This window comes from Mus caroli, unplaced genomic scaffold, assembly GCF_978045245.1.
Source record: "Mus caroli unplaced genomic scaffold, Mus_caroli_1 scaffold_7, whole genome shotgun sequence".
Lineage (NCBI taxonomy): Eukaryota > Metazoa > Chordata > Mammalia > Rodentia > Muridae > Mus > Mus caroli.
In genome coordinates, this window is record NW_028227262.1 from 76,474,473 (window position 1) to 76,493,579 (window position 19,107).

Consider the following 19,107-nt stretch of genomic DNA (forward strand, 5'->3'; position numbering starts at 1 on the left):
GAGCCCAAAACCTGGGGTCTGGAATTGGTTGTTTTGTATATGAAAAGTCAGTCATTTGCAAGTCTTTCTGACGTTTACAACATCTGTCTCTTTCTTCCCAGTCACCAAAGACCAGCAGGGGCAGTTTACAATACTCACAATTAAAAATAAATATTTAAAAGACTTATGAATCCTGCTTTTGGAATCAGCTTATCAATATATGTACACACACACACACACACACACACACACACACACACACGCCAAAACCAAACCAAACCAACAACAAAAATCCTGTGAAGTTTTGAATGGACTGGGATTTGTTTTGTTTTGTTTTGTTTTGAGACAGGGTTTCTCTGTGTTGCCCTGGCTGTCCTGGAACTCACTCTGTAGACCAGGCTGGCCTCGAACTCAGAAATCTGCCTGCCTCTGCCTCCCAAGTGCTGGGATCAAAGGAGTGGGCCACCACTGCCTGGCTTTATTATTGTTGTTGTTGTTGTTGTTTATTTAATTTTTTGTGGGGGTGGGGTGGGGTGGGGTGGGAGTGAGATATTTTTTATTAACATTGTATTGAACAATGCATCAATTTTAGGGGAGTGACCATAAAATACCCTCACTAGTTTTTTCTTTTTTTAGTTGAGGGATTCATTAAAATCTGTTTGTTAGCCGTTGGGGGTGGTGCATGCCTTTCATCCCAGCACTCTGATGGCAGAGGCAGGAGGATCTCTGTACATTAGACGCCATCCTGGCTTACAAACTGAGTACAAGAACAACCAGGGCTGTTACACCGAGAAACACTAGTCCTAAAAAGCAAAACAAAACAAACAAAAACTTTGGGCTGCAGGTGAGCCTGTAGGGCATTTTCTTAATTAGTGATTGGTATGGGTGGGGCCACTCCCTCCCCCCCCTCCCCCGCAGGTGGTCCTGGGTTCTAGGGGTTCTATAAGAAAACAGCCTGAGCAAGCAAAGGAGAGTAAGCCAGGGAGGCACCCACCACCTCCCCTTGGCCTCTGTCTCCCTATAGGTGCCTGCCCTGCTTGACTTCCTGAGCCTTGCTGCTTTTGATGTTGTTGTTACACGGAACTGTGAAGGAAACAGACCCTTTCCTCTCCAAGTCGCTTTTGGTCTTGGTATTTCATCACAGCAATCAAGACCCTAACTGAGACAAACATCTTTGTTGGTTGTAGTGTTAAAGCCCATGCAGAGGGCTGGGGTAAGGTCAGGTAATAGATAGAGGCGTGCCCAACCTTCAGGGAAGTCCTCCGATCCCCACCACTGGATAATGCAGGCAAGCTAGCACACGGAGATAAAGGCAGTGTGCATGTATGTGCAGATGCCTACAGAGGCTGGAAGACCGTATCGAATCCCCTGGTACTCCATCACAGGAAGTCCTGCTGCTATTGTGGGTGCCAGGAACCACATTTGGGTCCTCTGTACAACTTTTAAGTGTTGAGCAATCTCTTAAGTCCCTATTTATTTATTTATTTATTTATTGGTTTTTCGAGACAGAGTTTCTCTGTATAGCCCTGGCTGTCCTGGAACTCACTTTGTAGACCAGGCTGGCCTCAAACTCAGAAATCCGCCTGCCTCTGCCTCCCGAGTGCTGGGATTAAAGGTGTGTGCCACCATGCCTGGCTTATTTATTTTTTGAGACAAGTTTTCACACTACATAGCCCAGGCTGGCCTTCAACACATTATGTAGCCCAAGCTAGCCTCTTGCTTTGAATTTATAACCCTCCTGCCTCTTTGTCTAGAGAGCTGGGAATACACATATGTGCCATCATGCCTGTCGTCCACATTTTAAAAAATGTATTACTTTCCCAATGTTATCAGTCTCTTTGGACACTGACAAACATATTTGCACAAGGTCAGAGTGTTCTCCTGAATGGTTTGCACTGTGATCTGATGTGACAATTGAAGAGCATCAAAAATTGTTTCCAGCTTTTCATCATGGTGAACACTCTCTTCCAGTTTATTTCTTCCGTACCGAATCCTCGAAGTACAAGGATGAGTCAAAGCATTTGCACTTTTAAAGATTTTCCAAGGCACTGCCAAACTTCCTTTCAGAAAGCTTACACAACGCCATGCCTAGAGCCCTGTGTGCTTCTGCGTCCAGGGGCCAACACTGGGTGTTACGCTTCTTCTCTACTTGTGCCAATCTGATAGGTGAGAAAATTCTATTCTGTGTTGCTTCAATTTGTATTTCTTCCAAGTTGACAGGTGTGGTAGGCTGACAACAGCTCACTCCCAAAGATGACAGACAGGCCCATGGCCTAATCCCCAGAGCCTAGGAATGAGGTCAAGCGGTCTTTCAAGATTTGATTCAGTTAAGGATTGGAGCCTGGCAGAAAGACGATGCTGAGTTATTGGAATGGTCTCCAAATGCCATTTCAGGACTCCAGTGTGACCATAGATAACAGAAATTAGCAAGGTATAGTTCAAAATAGAGTATCAACAGCCCTAGAAGCTAGCAGGAGGCTCATTGGAGCCCTCAGAGGCCATATGGTTCCATCAGCTCATTCTTTCTCTTCCTTATTCTCCCTTTCCTTCCCTACCCTTCTCTTCCATTCCTACCCCGCCCCTGCCTCTCTTCAGCAGTACTAGGGATTCAAGTCAGGATATCAGATTCTAAACAAGCTCTCTACCATCAAGGTAACATTGAACTTCCCAGCTGTCAATATCTTAAGTTCTTTCTCTCTCTCTCTCTCTCTCTCTCTCTCTCTCTCTCTTCCTTCCTTCCTTTTTTTTTTTTTTTTAAGATTTTATTTACTTTATGTATGTGAGTACACTGTAGCTGTCTCCAGAAGCTACACCAGAAGAGGGCATCGGATCCCATTATAGATGGTTGTGAGCCACCATGTGGTTGCTGGAAATTGAACTCAGGACCTCAGGAAGAAGAGTCGGGCCGGGCGTGGTGACACACACCTTTAATCCCAGCACTCGGGAAGCAGAGGCAGGCGAATTAATGAGTTCGAGGCCAGCCTGGTCTACAAAGTGAGTTCCAGGACAGCCAGGGCTATACAGAGAAACCCTGTCTCGAAAAACAAAAACAAAGAAAAAAAAAAAGGAAGAAGAAGAGACGGTGCTCTTAACCACTGAGCCGTCTCTCCAGCCCCCAACAGCTTAATTTCTATCTAGTAAAACTAATTTGTATTTCTACAACAATAGAGAGATTACTGTCCTTTAAGAACATCTTTCTCTTTTTAGGCGACCAAGTTTGTAGTGATTTATCACAGTGGCCATAGAGAACTAATGCAATGAGCTTTTCATATGTTTATACACCACAGGAAAAGTGGTTTAAATAAGAGTTCCATAGATTCCTCCTATACAATTATTTTAACAACAACAACAACAAACCTTCTGCAAAATATCATACAATAACATGAGGGAGGGTGTGTGCTGAAGTACTCTGACCAAAGGGTGGAGGAGGCCTGGGGTAGGCTACAGGAGAGCAGCAACTACCAAACTCAGGCTCTAGACTCACTCTTAGCTCTGAGCTCAGTGGACTAGCCCTAAGCTATCACTGCCACTGCCATGCCTCTGTCACCTAGTTTTTGTTTTGTTTTCTGAGACAGGTTTCTCTGTGTAGCCCTGACTGTCCTGGATCTCACTCTGTAGACCAGGTTGGCCTTGAATTCAGGGATCCACTTGCCTCTGCCTCCTGAGCGCTGGGATGAAAGTCATGTGCCACCACTGCCCAACCCCTAAAATGTTTTTAAATGAGACACTGAAATCTATATGTACTAATCTTTGCCTTAATGGTGTTTCTTTAAACCCATTCTTGGTCCATCTAAGTCAGGGCTCAACCCGCCCAGTTCCCTGCTGTGGGTTCTGTGGGAAGAAAGCTGCAGATGGACTGTAGCTGTCTCCGTCACCCCCTTCTTTTTTTTTTTTTTTTTTTTAAGATTTATTTATTTATTATATGTAAGTACACTGTAGCTGTCTTCAGACACTCCAGAAGAGGGCGCCAGATCTCGTTACGGATGGTTGTGAGCCACCATGTGGTTGCTGGGATTTGAACTCCGGACCTTCGGAAGAGCAGTCGGGTGCTCTTACCCACTGAGCCATCTCACCAGCCCCGTCACCCCCTTCTTAAAGCTGTAACTTTGTCCAGCCTAAGGCAACTCTAGAAAACGCCTCATGTGTAAGTTGTGCTTGCTTGCTTGTTTGCTGGCTTGCTTGCTTTTAAAGACAGGGGTCTCTCTAGGCAGATCTGGTTGTCTTGTACCTCATTGTGTGGACCAGGCTGGCCTCAGCCTCACAGAGATCCACTGGCCTCTGCTTCCTCTCTCAGGTTTTGGGATTAAAAGCACAGGCCACCATACCTGGCTTTAAGTTGTGTTTAAAACATTTAAAATTATGCTCATACTGACTTTCTAGACTGATTTTTTATTTTATTTATTTATTTATTTATTTATTTTTTTGGTTTTTCGAGACAGGGTTTCTCTGTGTAGCCCTGGCTGTCCTGGAACTCACTCTGTAGACCAGGCTGGCCTCGAACTCAGAAATCTGCCTGCCTCTGCCTCCCAAGTGCTGGGATTAAAGGCGTGCGCCACCATGCCCGGCTTAGACTGATTTTAAAATTTATGTTGTCACCAATGTCCCCATGGAGGATGACTCCAAGTGGCGTTACTTCCCCCTTCCCCAGCTGACTGAGGATATGTGAGTCTATCTAGTCCCCCGAGGATTGAACACAGGACCTCATGAGTGCTAAATACACACTCTACCATCTCCATCTTTTAAATGATACCTAACTTGTGAGGGAATGAGTGCACATGGCATGGTCCACACGTAGAAGCTAGAGGACGAGTGGAAGTCTGTCTGTTCTCTACTTCCACCATGTGGGTACGGGACATGGAACTGAAGACACAGGGCTTGCTTGAAGACACAGTACCTGCTGAGCCATCTTGTTAGCGCCCAAATGCTCTCTCAAGTCTGTTCTTTACCTATGAAGCTAGTCAGGTAATTTGCTTATGGTGCTTGTGGGCTATCACGGCAGCTTCCTAATCAGCTTTGGGAGTTCTGGGTGATAATTTCTTCTTGAAATCAAGACAGTTAAAATCCCGTCTGAACCCAAGACAGTGAGTATTGAATTTCACACCTCTTCCCCAGCTTCAGAGAGAGAGCGTGATCTTCAAGGTTGCAGTAGTTCCTTACTAAGAGGAAGTGATCAAAAACACAGTTTGGGGACAGGAATGCGTTGGAACACCATAGGAAAGGGAACGGAAGACCGCTCAACTTGTTTCGAAGTGTCACAAAATCTGGCTGAGTAGAAGAGCTAATGGGATCCTGTACTCTGCAGGCTGAGTGGTTGTGCTCGGCGGATCTGCGAGTCCTCGGCTGTCCCGCAGGGGGCAGTGCTGCCTGCCAGTGCGGTGGGAGCGGAGTGGGAACCCGCGCGGAGTTCTGGGGCTTGTTTGCAAAGAAAGTTAGGGGATGTGAAGGAGTGCGGGCCAGACTCTCGGGCTTAGAGGGCGGGGTGCGAGAAAGGACTTCCCAGGGTAGCCATGGAGATCACTGGAGGGGATCTGGATAAGTTCGAGGGGTAGGGTGGTCGCACGAGAAGGGTAGTTGCAGTCCCCGGAAGGTGCAAGCGAGCAGGACGCGAGTGTGAATACGAGTGTGCGTGCGCGCGCTGCAGTTCGCCTGGTTCCGAGAGGCGCGGGTGTCAGCTTGCAGCCGGGGCTCCTCCCTCCGGCCCCCCTGCCCCGCCGGGCGGTCCCTCCCTCCTTCCCCATCGCCCCTCCCCGGCGGGCCAGGCGCTGGGACGCCCGGGCCGAGCAGGCAGCGGCGGTGGCGGCGGCTAGTTGGGAGTCCTAGGTTCCGTGCTGCGGGACGATTCGGAGCCGAGTGTCTCTTGCCCCGGCTGGGCGGTGCTGGGCCCGCTTCCCACGGAGCCACGCCCTGTCAAAACTTTGTCGCTGCAGCGGCCAAACGATCGGAGCCGGGCCAGCGAGAGGGAGGGAGGGGCGCCGGGCCGGGCCAGGCAGGGCGCGGGGCTCCGAGCGCAGCGGCCCCGGCCCGTGGCCCCACCATGCCCCAGCTCGGTGGTGGCCGCGGTGGCGGCGCCGGCGGGGGAGGCGGTGGCTCCGGAGCCGGGGCAACCAGTGGAGGGGACGACCTCGGAGCGAACGACGAGCTGATCCCCTTCCAGGACGAGGGGGGCGAAGAGCAAGAGCCGAGCAGCGACAGCGCTTCGGCGCAGAGGGATCTGGATGAGGTCAAGTCGTCCCTGGTCAACGAATCGGAGAATCAGAGCAGTAGCTCGGACTCCGAGGTAAGGGGATTCCTAGGGTCAGCCCCTGGGGGACCCGGGTCCCGCTCCCGCTCACCCGCCCTCGCCTTTGTGTCTCCTCCACAGGCGGAGAGGCGCCCGCAGCCCGCCCGGGACGCTTTCCAGAAGCCGCGCGACTATTTCGCCGAAGGTAAGTGCCTTCTCCGTCAGTCTCCACTCTCCGGCCATCAGTGATTGGCCGTACGGGTCTCCACGGTCCGGGTGGCGGAACCCCTGCTCTCCTCCCATCGCTGCAGCAGCCACTCTGGGGCTCACTCGAGGGGCGCTCGGGTTCCAGATTCCCGCCCCGAGCTCCAGATAGCTACTCTGTCTGGGGGACCCCTGACCTCACTCCACTTTGGTTTTGTCCGCAGTGAGAAGGCCCCAGGATGGCGCTTTTTTTAAGGGACCTGCGTATCCTGGGTACCCCTTCCTAATGATTCCAGACCTGAGCAGCCCATACCTCTCCAACGGACCCCTGTCTCCTGGTGGAGCGCGCACCGTAAGTGTCAATCCGGCCGTGCCGGGACCGGTGGGCGTCGGGCCCGGCGGGATGCGCCCCTGGGCTTTCCGTGGTGTGGGGGATGGGGCCTCCTGCCTGAGCGGATCCTGGGCCGAACTTGTTTGCGGAGTCAAACTCCCCTGTGGCGGCCTAGTATGAGACTGCTTTTGGCCAGTAACGGGATGAAAGTAAAGTTCTTTTAACTTCTCGCCTTTGGGAGATTGCGGCCTGGTGGGTCTTCCCAGCCTCCCAAATTCCTTGCTCCCACCAAAGGAAAACTTGGATTTGTGCCTGCCTTTGGAGGTGGGGGGGGTGTGTGTTTGAGGGGGGGGGGTGTCTCGCTTTCCTTCCTGGAGATTGGTCAGCTTTCCCCTTGGCAAGGGAGAAAGTTGGGCAAGGGCCTGGAGGATCCTGACTTGAGATGTCCTCTGACCTGCGGGTTCCCTGGGCTGCTGTGAGCTGTACAAACTCCTTATTTTGTGTGGACTATTCACGACCCACCCCCAATCCTCACGCCAGGGCCTCAATTTTTCTGCAGAACTCTGGGTTTTAAACTCCTCTGAGATGGTTTGGAGGGCGACCCAAGGCATTCTTACTTGGCTTTTTCCCCCTTTTGTTGCGGGCTTTTCTCATTTAAAGCGAGCGCTGCGACACTTTAAACCTGTTAATGGGAGCGCATTGTGTGCTGTGTGCCTGGCATTTAGAGCGGTGATTAAGCAAATTGACCCGGCCCCAGACAATGTGCAAATGAGGGCGGATTCCTTCACCCCTCTCCCGCTCGGAGCTCCCGCCTCTCTCCCCTGCGAAAAGAGGGGTGCAGTTCGGGGTTGGCCAGGCCTTCGAGCCGCTACTCCACATCCAAGTTTCCTGTGCGGATGCTGGGTTGGATGGTAAATCCTGGGTGCACACCCTCCTGCTGTGCGGCGGCTTGCTCTTCGTCTCTGCGTCGCACAGAGCTTTTCAGAGTTGGTTGGTTCGGGAGTGCATCCCTGAGGGAACTGAGCTCGAATAAAAGTTCATCTTAAATATGATTATACTCAAGGGCGGCCATGGAAGATCTGGGCGCTGAATGGGTCGTTCCTGCTGTCATTTCGGGCCCTTACTGGGTGGAGCAGGATGGCCTCCACAGTTCCTGTAGTGTGTGTGTGTGGATGTTGTTTAGGGGTTGGGGGTTTAGGGGTTGGGTTCTGATGGATGGAAGAAGGGCGTAGAACCACACCCACACCGCTTGCCTTTGCTCTGGGGTGGAGAAAGACCCTCACAGTTTTGGGCCTGCTCCACTTCAGGGTACCCCAAGAAGTCCTTTTGAAAGTGGATATTGACCTAGGGCTTTGCTTTTGCTCTTTCAAGGTGAAGGTGTGTGCCAGTGTTCGGGACTACCCCCAGCTTTCCTGCCCATGCAGGTGCAGGGAGTTCCCATATCTTTGTATGTGTGTCTGTTAAGCCACTTTAGTGCCATTTTCTCTGTTTTTGTCATTAGGAGCCACTTATGCATATATGTCAGCTCTGAGTCAGGTCTTAGGAAGTTAAACGTCATCAGAAACATCCCAAATACGACTTAGCCCTTTAACTGGAGATTTCCTCTACACACTCATTTCTTTTAAGTTTTTACATTTTCTTTTGTGTGTGTGTGTGTGTGTGTACACTTGGGTGTATCTGAGGCTTACGCCAGGGTTAGTACCTCCGTGGGGGACAGAAGACAATCTTTGGTAGTCAGTTGGATTCTCTTCTACTGTGTGAGTCCCCCACAATCCAATTCAGATCATCAGATTTGGCTGGCCAGGGCCTTTACCCACAGAGTCATCTCGCTGGCTCTTAGCCCACTGGCTTGGGGACTTTGACTCCCATCTCATCCCCATGCCTATATCTTATCTCACCGATGAATGGCTTAAAATCTTAAAATCGTAAGTTCTCAGTGTTTGGTGTTTCTCACATGCTGCCTTGCTCAGTTACAAAGTTCACTCTTGTAGCAGGAAAGTCTCTTTCTAGTTTGACTATGCATGGCCAATAAGCAGAGCAGCTTAGGACCCATTTAAGCACTTGTTTGGACTATATGGCTGAAATGATAATTTTCCTCTCGATGATCATATCAATGTAGTTAATATGATTTTCATGGGACACAAATGGTCATCCGGGCAAGACTGGACCTCCGCTGTTTCCCAGTGAGGTAGAGTTGAGGGTAAGACAGGAGCTAGCAGGTTGGAAGAAGATTCTTGGACTAGATGACTCCATCTGTCTTTTGCTTTCTAGGTCTTGTTGTTTCTCCTTTAAATTATCCACCTGTAAGCTTTATTGTTTTAGGCCTATACGTAAAAAAGTGGGGGTACCATTTCTTTGCGGTCCTAGATTTCTGGACATAACAAAACCAGGAGTCGAAGTGGATGCTGGCTGCAGTGTTTTTGAGTTACGTATGGACATTTGGCTTTTCAGACAGGAGCCCAAAGCCCTCATCACTGGCATCTCTGCTGCTGGACAGTTGTGCAGTCAGGCTGTCCTTCTCCATGGGTCACCTCTTCTGTTTTCTCCTCTGGCTCCATTGGGATGCCAGGAAATGGTTCCTGCCTGAGACCCTTGAGGGGAGAGGTCACCTTTCCCTGGGCTAAGGGGACAAGTTTTAAGACAGGGTCTCATTCTAGTCCAGGTTGGCCTCGAACTTGGATCCTCCTGTCTAAGGAGGATTAGCCTCTTGAGTGCTAGGTTTACAGATGTGTCACTATGAGTGTGCTTTTCTTTCGAGCCCCCGGGGAACCCGAGGCGTGTGGAGAAGGGAATAGCTGCCACAGTTTGTACTATTCCTAGTACTTGGAAACATGAGATAAGGTCTCACTGTCGTCCTGGCTGACCTAGAACTTGCTATACAGACCAGGCTAGCCCTGAACTGTTTAGATCCTCTTATGACATCACAGGCATTAACCACCACGCTCTGACTCTACCTTCATCCTAGAGGAGAGACTTTGCAGGTTACAGGACTATTCTGAAATTGTTGACTACAATTTTGCTACGAAAATGTAAATGAAGCCACACAGGGTGGCACTTGGCTGATAATCCCTGAACATCAAAGACTCAGACAGGAGTGTCACCGCAAGTCTGAGGACAGCCTGGGCTACCTAGGAAGAGCCCGTCCCCAAGACAAATATAAACAAAATAGAGTGGATGTCAAAAAATATATCATTTAGGTAGAGAAGAGCCAAATGGACAGTCTTGGATGCAGTTCTGCAGGACAGCTTCATACTGATAGAGCACTTTGTGACCACAGCGTGAATGTCAATAACGGCTAGGAAAGGGACATGCATGTCTGGGGAGAGGCCCTGAGCATGATGTGTAGGGATCACTGTCCTGAAGCCCGCATCTTTGCCAGTCTGTCCAGATCACTTCTGTGTGAGACAGTCCTGGGCTTTAGGGGTGTGCTGACCTGTAAGTATTCTATAGTGGTCTTTCTGAGGATGGCCGACCTCCTCAGCGTGCCACCTCCTGTTCTCCAGACACACAAATCTCTGAGCACACACAGGAGGCTGTTTCGGGGGAATTTATGTAACAACCAAGGGAAACCTATCCTCTATTTTAAAAAAAATGATTCATATACTTTGTTACATTTCATTTGTTAATTTGGGAGGAGGCCAGGGCAATGTAGGAGTCAGTTCCCTCCTACCACAGGGTCCTGGGGATCAACCTCAGGTCAGTAGGCTTGGCAGCAGGCGCCTTTACCGGCGGAGCCATCTAGCCAATCTAAAAACTTTTTTTTTTTTTTCCTTTTGCAGATCAGTCTAAACATGCTGTTTTTGGTAAAATTCTTTTAAGTCATTTCCTCTAAATATAACTTCTGTTCCATTTTTGCTAAATATAACTCTTGAGTTTAATGAGGGCTTTTTGTATAGAGTGGGCTGTTGGGAGTGCCCTGCTGTGTTACTGAAATTTTGGCACTTGGATTGCTGGGGTGACGTTTGATTTTAAGCCTGAGGTGGGCTTGAGTCCTGTCAGACTTGTCTTTGGGTAGGTGGATCTGGCAGGGAATATCTGAGTTGCCTTGTTATAATTTTAGAAACCTATGGCTTAACCTCATTCTCCATTGATCTCATTTCTAGGACTTCTCAAGGAGAAGGCAATCTGATGTTTACATGTGCTCGCACACATAAACACATCCAGCCAAATACACATGTGCACACACATGTAGGACCATTAATAGCATTTCGGCCTTAGCAGTAAACTGACAAGAACTGCCGTGTTTGTTTGTTTGTGCATGGCTGTTTTGCCTGTATGTATGTCTGCGCACCATGTATGTGCAATGCTCTTAGATCTCCTAGAACTGGAGGTACAGATGGTTGTGAGCCACCCACCGTGTGGGTGCTGGGAATGGAACCTGGCTTCTCTAAAGCGCAGCCAGTTTTTTTAATCACTGAGCCATCTCTACAGCCTACCAGCTTGAAATGTTTTCTTTTTGGTTTTGTTTTGGTTTTTTGAGACAGGGTTTCTCTGTACACCCCTGGCTGTCCTGGAACTTACTCTGTAGACCAGGCTGGCCTTGAACTCAGAAATCTGAACTCAGTAATCTACCTGCCTCTGCCTCCTAAATGCTGGGATTAAAGGCGTGCGCCGCCACTGCCTGGCCCGGCTTGAAATGGTTAACCAGTGAAACTGTGGAGTGAAAATGAGCTGCTCACTGGAAACCTTCTGTCATAAGAAGGGTGCACTCTAGTTCTGCTGGGAGATGACTTTCATTTGCTACACTGGGGATACTGAAGATTAATCTGTAACTCCTTGACTTCTTAGCCCTACGTGTGTTGAGTGCTTATCCTGGATGGTGCTAAGGGGCGGTGGCAGATAAGATGCATTAGGGCCAGATCTTTTGCCTAAAAGATGCCAAACTCCAGTTAGAAAACAGTAACATTGGCGTTTTACAAGGATGCAAGGAGATAGGTCTCGGTTACCGAGGCATTTTTTAGACTAAGAAGTTTGGTAGAATTGCTTTGAAGTAGTGTGTTTCGAGGAAGGCCAGTGGAGGAGGTAGCTTTAAACTCGTCCTTGGAACTCGTGCTTCGCTGTTGCTGTTGTTGTTGCTGCTGCTGCTGCTGCTGTTGTTGTTGTGTGTGACTTGGGGGGTGGCATATAGGGAGGGCAGTGTCTTGTAACGTAGCTCTAGTTGGTCTCACACTAGGCTCTCCTCAAACCCAAGCCAATCATCGAGCCTCAGCCTTCTGAGTGCTGGGGTTACAGGCCTAGGCTACCATGACCAGCTTGTTTTAGTTCAAAGTGATTCTTGTTAGTTATAAAAAAAAAATTAAATATCCGTGGTGTATTTACTTATGATCGCCACTGTGATCCTGAGATAGAAGCCAGGGAGACCAAACACAAGGAGGGAGAGAAAGCCATAGCTGTAGTAGAACTTACTCCGTGCTACTTGCCTAGAGTGATTAGGGGCACGTTAAGCCTTGAATGCTAAGAAAGACATCTGGCCGGGCGTGGTGGCGCACGCCTTTAGTCCCAGCACTCGGGAGGAGGAGGCAGGCGGATTTCTGAGTTCGAGGCCAGCCTGGTCTACAAAGTGAGTTCCAGGACAGCCAGGGCTACACAGAGAAACCCTGTCTCGAAAAAAACCAAAAAAAAAAAAAAAAAAAAAAAAAAAGAAAGACATCTGTTCTTACACAAGAGGCAGCAGAGAACCCTCAAGTTATTCACGGGGCTGAGGATGTGCCTGCTGAGAGAGATATTGCCTAAGGTCCCTGAGGCTCTGAGTTCCAGTTCTAGCAACACAAAGAAAGTGACACCCAAATAGTGTGACTTATATACCTCCTACCCCTGCTTACCAAGATGCTGAGATAGGAGGGCAGGGAGGAGCTAGACTGTGCAGGAGACTCACCAGAGCCAGACCGAGGGGAAAGGGCTTTTATGTCAGAGGACAGAAAGGTTCAGTGTGAGAAGAGGGAGGTGTGGTCCCCAGATGACCTCGGTAGCTGCTGCCACAGTTCACTGCTGGTGTCTAAGCCTGGATGAGTTAGGAAGTTCCTTGGGCAGGTGGGACACTGACTGGCCTTCTCTCTCTGCTGTCCTGGCTCTGGACAAAAGTGCCCCGAATGGTTTGGCAACCTCAGAACTCAAACAGGCTGTGAGAGGCTCTCGTTAGGAGAAACTGTTCGGTGTCGGAGAAGAGACACCGTGGGTTCATGGGGGATGTTTCGAGAGAAGAGGGAAGGGTGTGGGAGAGGAGGAGGAGGCAATGGCTGATGGGGATCTCACCGGCAAGGGACTTCGAGAAGCCTGAAAGGGAAAGAAATGCTAGATCGTCCACACTTCATTTTCTTTTCTTTTCTTTTTTTTTTTTTTTTTTGTTTGTTTTGTTTTTCGAGACAGGGTTTCTCTGTTATAGCTCTGGCTGTCCTGGAACTCACTTTGTAGACCAGGCTGGCCTCGAACTCAGAGATCTGCCTGCCTCTGCCTCCCGAGTGCTGGGATTAAAGGCGTGAGCCACCACCGCCCGGCTCATTTTCTTTTCTTTCTTTTATTTATTTATTTTTTTAAGATTTATTTTTATGCGTCTGAATGTTTTACTTGTTTATATGTAGGTGTACCATGGGCATGTCTGGTACCCTGGAAATTGAGAAGAGGGTCCCTTGGGACTGGAGTTACAGGTGTTTGTAAGCTGTCCCGTATGTGCTGGGAACCAAACCCAGGAAGAGCAGCCAGTGCTTGAAAGTGCTGAGCCATCTCTCCAGTCCCACAGTTCACTTTCTACCTAGGGTTACCTGAAAGGTGATAGAAACACAAGGCTTTAATCAACCCATTAAAGAAGGCTGGCTGTGGAGGAGGGGGACTGGGTAGAGCTACAGTCTACAGCCTATTGGAGAAAGGGTGTGAGGCTGCTGAGACAAAGCTTGTTTTGTGGGTAGTCTGACAGGACTCAAGATGAGTGGGGGAGAAAGGGAGATGAGGGCTTTGGCAGAGAGGCAAATTTCTTCCCTCATGGATAGCAGATGCCCTTTGTAGGCATCCTCTCAGTTCTAGAGACCAGTTCCACCCAGAGGTGAGGATGTAAGAAAACGAAAAGATGGCCTTGATAGGCATCAGGCTGAGTCCTGCCCTGCACCACCAGATGGACTTTTCCAAAAAGATTTGTCTTAATTTTAAATTAAGTTAAATGTGTATATGTGCACATAACTGCAGGTTCCCACAGAGGACAGAGGTGACAGTCCCTCCTACAGCTGAAGTTGTAGGAGGTCGGGACCAGTCCAGCATGGGTGCCAGGAACAAACTTGCCCTCTGTAGGAGCAGAGTCACTGCCCCAGTCCCTGGCTGGCCTTTTTATGCTCAGTAAAGTCAAGGGAGAATTGACCGCAGGGCGGGTCCTTGAATTCAGTTGGTCTTTTTATTTTATTATTTAACATTCCACACATGCTGCAATCCAGTCTCTGGAGATTTTCTCAAAGGTAAAGTGAACACATCTGATATTACACTAAAACTTTTAGAAATGATTATTGCTTGTGTGCATTAGGTGTGGGGGGTGGAAAGTACCCCAGTGTGTGTATGGAAGTCAGCGGACAACTTTACGGACGTGGTTCTTTTCCACCTTTAACGTGGGTTTGAACTCAGATTGTGAGCCTTCGAAGCAAGCACCTTTCTATGCCACCTTGCAGGCCCCTGTGGCCAGCCTTCTGACCCTCTCACCTCTCTCTCCTGAACGTTGTGATTACAGACGAGTGCTACTAGACCTGGTTTATGTCATGATGTGATAACCCAGGGCTTCATTCACAGTGGGCACAATACTAAAACAACTGCGTTTAAGCTAAAATCTTTCTGTCTTCTACACTGGGTCAGATTTAGGGATGAGCGCAAAGTGTTCACTTCCCCACTTGGCAATGAGCAGAGCACGAAGGGAAGGGAAGGGACTCCAATTCTGGAGTTGCTCTGGGGACATCTTCTCAGGTACTAACTTTCTTCCTGCCGTGCATCAAGTGACATAAAGGTGGCCTTTGTTACTTTAATTCGAGAACCTTAAGGTTATAAAGCAAATTTCAAAACCCTCAATCTTTCCATTTCATTGTGTTTATCATCTAAAGTTTTTGTTTTGCTTTTGTGTTCTGACAAAGCTATGTAGTAGTCCTGGCTGACCTAAAACTCACTTTGTAGACCAGACTGGCCTCCCTGTTTCTTGAGTATTGGGATTAAAGGCACACACCATCGTGCCTACTTTAAGACTCTTCTAGCGGAGCATTGGTGGTGCACACCTCTAATCCCAGCACTTGGGAGGCAGAGGCAGGCGGATTTCTGAGTTCGAGGCCAGCCTGGTCTACAAAGTGAGTTCCAGGACAGCCAGGACTATACAGAGAAACCCTGTCTTGAAGAAAAAAAAAAAAAGACTCTTCTAATTTCTTGATTTTTTTTTTTAATGTATATGAATGCATGTGTGCTCTATGTGTGTGCAGTACCTGTAGAGACCAGAAGAGGGCATCAGGTCTCCTGGGACTGGAGTTACAGATGGTTGCCGGTGTGGGTGCTGGGGATTGAACGCAGGTCCTCTACAAGAGCAGCCAGTGCTTTTAACACTGGGCCAACTCTCCAGTCTCAAAATCCCACCCTCAAGTAACAAACAAACAAATGCCCAAACCCCCGCGTTTGTCCTGATACTTCATTGCTGGCAAATGTGTAGCAAAGGGCTCTTCTTGAAAGGGCGTAAACAATCTCACCCTATTTGGGAAGCTCTTGGCAATGGCTTCTAAAATCTCAGGGCTTTCCATAGTTTCTGATCCAGTAGGAAGTAGGTACTTGTTCATCCCATTCTGCGGCTGTGCAAACAGTCTTCTAGAGGTCAAGTGTGTCATACAAGACCACACCACTGGCCACTGCGAGTGAGCACGAGGTTGGGTCCAAAGTCTGTACCTTTTTCCTTTCTCCTCATGACACACAGGCTTGGTATCACCGACCCTCTCTGGAAAAGGGCGCTGGCTTGCTTCTCAGTGCAGAAATTCTGATATGACTATCAGCTTGGGTCGAGATGGGGTAGACTCGGGTCAGCCTTACATACAATCCCTAGTCTAGTCAGAGGTGAGTAAGTCTGTGGCTGGAAGCCGTCTGACCAGGACTTTGCTGCCGTGGGGTCAGTAACCTTTAACCTGCTGCCCAGGGACTTCACCACCTGCGGAAAAAACCATTATCTACTGACATTTGGAAGCTGGAGACGGCTTTCTCCTTGTTGAGGTCAGTGAGGGTCGGAAGTGCACGCAGGTGTGTCTTTTTGGCTTGGAGCAGCCCGGGAGGGGTAAGCCTTCCTGATTTCCGCGAAGTATGGATTACACTATGGTTGGCTTAACAAACCAAGCCCTGAGAGACCAAGCTTGAATGCAGCAGTTCCTGATGGTGCCTTTTATAAAATGCTTGGCTAAGTCCTTTGCTTTGCTTATGCACTGCCCAAATAAACCACCAGTCTCACGTCTCTATGACCGACTATTACAGCGCTAACTAATTATTAAAGAAATAGGTACTGGATATTTACACAGTGATTACTTTAGGACTCACAGGAGAGATACAGGTGTCCTTCTATGTGTGTGTTATGGTTTGAAATTAGAAATCATGAAGTTCCATGTTCTCCCCTCCCCCCCCCCCCCCCGAGACAGGGTTTCTCTGTATAGCCCTGGCTGTCCTGGAACTCACTCTGTAGACCAGGCTAGCCTCGAACTCAGAAATCCGCCTGCCTCTGCCTCCCAAGTGCTGGGATTAAAGGCGTGCGCCACCACGTCCAGCTCCATGTTTTTTCCTTTTAAGATAAATATAGTTATATTAGTTACTTTATGATGGTGTGTCTATGTGAATGTATTATGGCGTGTATGTGCAGGTGCCCGAGGAGGCTAGGAGGAGGGTGGTAGATTTCCTAGAACTGGATTTATAGGCAGTTGTAATATGTTCAATATGGAGCTTGGTTCCTCTGGGAGAGCAGGACGCACTATCAAGAGTCTCTCAGGCCCCCAAAGTTCAGCATTTTTTGCCTTTTCTTTTTTTTTTTTTTAAAGATTTATTTATTTATTATATGTAAGTACACTGTAGCTGTCTTCAGACACTCCAGAAGAGGGCGCCAGATCTCATTACAGATGGTTGTGAGCCACCATGTGGTTGCTGGGATTTGAACTCTGGACCTTCGGAAGAGCAGTCGGGTGCTCTTACCCACTGAGCCATCTCACCAGCCCTGCCTTTACTTTTCAGACCACTGGCAGGTGGTGTCCTTGAAAGCCACAGTGCCAGGGGAAGATTGCTACTGGGTTACTGTTCATAGAATTCGGTGATTCTTACGAAGTTGTAGACCTGACAGTTGCAATCTTTTTGTTTGTTTGTTTTTATTTTTCCAAACAGAGTTTCTCTGTGTAATAGCCTGGCCTTCCTGGAACTCGATCTGTAGACCAGGCTGGCTTTGAACTCAGAGATATGCTTGCCTCTTACCTCTGAGTACTAGGGTTAAAGACAAGTGCCACCTCGTCATGAATATCAGTGAGGTTAAGTATCTTGGATCCCTTAAGGTGAATGGAGCCAGGACTTGTAGAACCAACTGCAGAAAATGTGTGGGAAAGCCTGCAAGGCAAGCAGAGGCAGGCAGATCTCTGTGAGCTCCAGACCACCCAGGGCTACATAGAGAGACCTTGTCTCAAAGAAGGAGAGAGAGAGAGACAGAGACACAGAGACAGAGAGAGAGGTGGATCTGAAGAAAGGAATACACAAGATACACAAGAGGTAGGAGTGAGCAGTGTGCACATCAGATCAATTTGCAAGTCCAGATGTTAGGCCTAGTGAGTAAGTTCAGGTGATGATTGACCTGCCCAAAGCAAACAGCTAGATGGGAATGAATACACACAAGACTGGAATTCCATCACTGGGATGTGACCCTCATACCCCAGAGAAAGTGCACCACAAAATACTTCTCTATTTAAAATATAGCACCCACACATGGCAACACAAATATTTAAATATCAGCGCTATTTTGTTTTATTTTGTTTTGTTTTTGTTTTTCGAGACAGGGTTTCTCTGTATAGCCCTGGCTGTCCTGGAACTCACTCTGTAAAACAGGCTGGCCTTGAACTCAGAAATCCTCCTGCCTCTGCCTCCCAAGTACTGGGATCAAAGGTGCACACCGCCACCACCACCACCCGGCTTTTTTTTTTTTTTTTTTTTTTTTTTTTTAGAAAAAGAAAAAGGAAAAAGTAGCCCTGTAGGCACCTTCAGTGTTCCTGGGATCTGTTAGACTCCGGGCACCGACAGGATAATGGCCTATTATCCTTCCAGGAAGCCCTGAGCTGGAGCCCTGGAGTCCAGCAGCTAGAGCCTTGAGGGGAGGGGAGGGACCTGGTTCCTGTCGGCTTCAGTTTCCCCTAAGGAAAAGTCGACCAAAAAATAAATAAATAAAAAGTGAAGATGCCATTTGGAGCAAAAGTTAAAGCAATGGAATGCACGCAATGAGCAACTTCTGCATCCTTTCTCCCCAGTGGTATTTCTATCCCTTTTCCTCAGGTGCCGCTGGCTGAGACAGGGTGTCACTGTATAGTTCCAGTTAGCCTGGAACTCTCTATGTAGGCCGGGTCGGCTTCAAACTCACAGAGACCCACCTGCTTCTGCTTTCCCAGTGCTAGGATTAAAGAAGTTGGCCCACAGGATCTATGCTTCCTTTTCTGGGTGGTTGGAGTCTTCCAGCAGATCTTGTTACAGCTCCAGAGGTGGTGTTAATTGCTGCCTTAATCTTTCTTTATTCTGTGCTCTGCGCCCCGTTTCATCTGCCTACATCTGTTGACCTGGCCTGTGGCCTACTTCCTACTTCAGACCTAGCCCTGCTTTCTTCTGTCTGTGAGCATCCTTGTGTTGTGTGAATTAAATGTGGTTGCATTCTTTTGAAATTGTTTATTTTTATTGACACAGGTGTTTTGCCTGCATGCACGTCTGTGTGAGTGAGTGCCTTGAATTCTCTAGAGCTGGAGTCACAGGCCGTTGTGAGCAGCCTTGTGGGTGCTGGGAATTGAACCGAGGTGCTCTGCTAGAGCAGTCAGTCAGCTGAGCTGTCTCTACAGCCTCCCGAGTATCTTCTTAAACTGTTTTCTAAGTAGGGTAATGTAGAGGAGCGCTGGTGGGAGTGTTTCACTGTGAAATGGAAACACTTTGCACTTCTATTAATGTTTTCCAGCCTCAGTATTTGTGTAACGATATGCTTGTCAGAGAGCAGTGGGAGAGGCTCATCATCCTCACAGAGGGGTTCCCAAACTCTGGAGTACGGGGAGGGGCTGAGATAGACTCTACTCACTGACCGGTATTTGCTTGCCTGCAAACTAGATGACCTGAGTCGAATCAACAAAACCCAGGTAAAAAGTCCGAGGCAGTAGCATCTGTAATC

General features: G+C 48.6%; 1 protein-coding gene across 4 annotated transcripts in view; it reads left to right on the forward strand.

The window, feature by feature from the left end:
- Positions 1-5,686: 5,686 nt before the first annotated feature.
- Positions 5,687-19,107, forward strand: part of Tcf7l1 (transcription factor 7 like 1) — a 162,651-nt gene continuing 149,230 nt past the window's right edge. Inside the window, exons 1-3 of one of the 4 annotated variants that reach the window (XM_029478326.2) lie at positions 5,687-6,256; positions 6,341-6,404; positions 6,628-6,755. In XM_029478326.2, coding sequence (XP_029334186.1) covers positions 6,014-6,256; positions 6,341-6,404; positions 6,628-6,755 — 435 coding nt within the window. In that variant the 5' untranslated portion in view covers positions 5,687-6,013. The remainder of the gene's footprint in view (positions 6,257-6,340; positions 6,405-6,627; positions 6,756-19,107) is intronic. The other 3 variants (XM_021164537.3, XM_029478327.2, XM_021164538.3) reach the window with 3 other exon arrangements.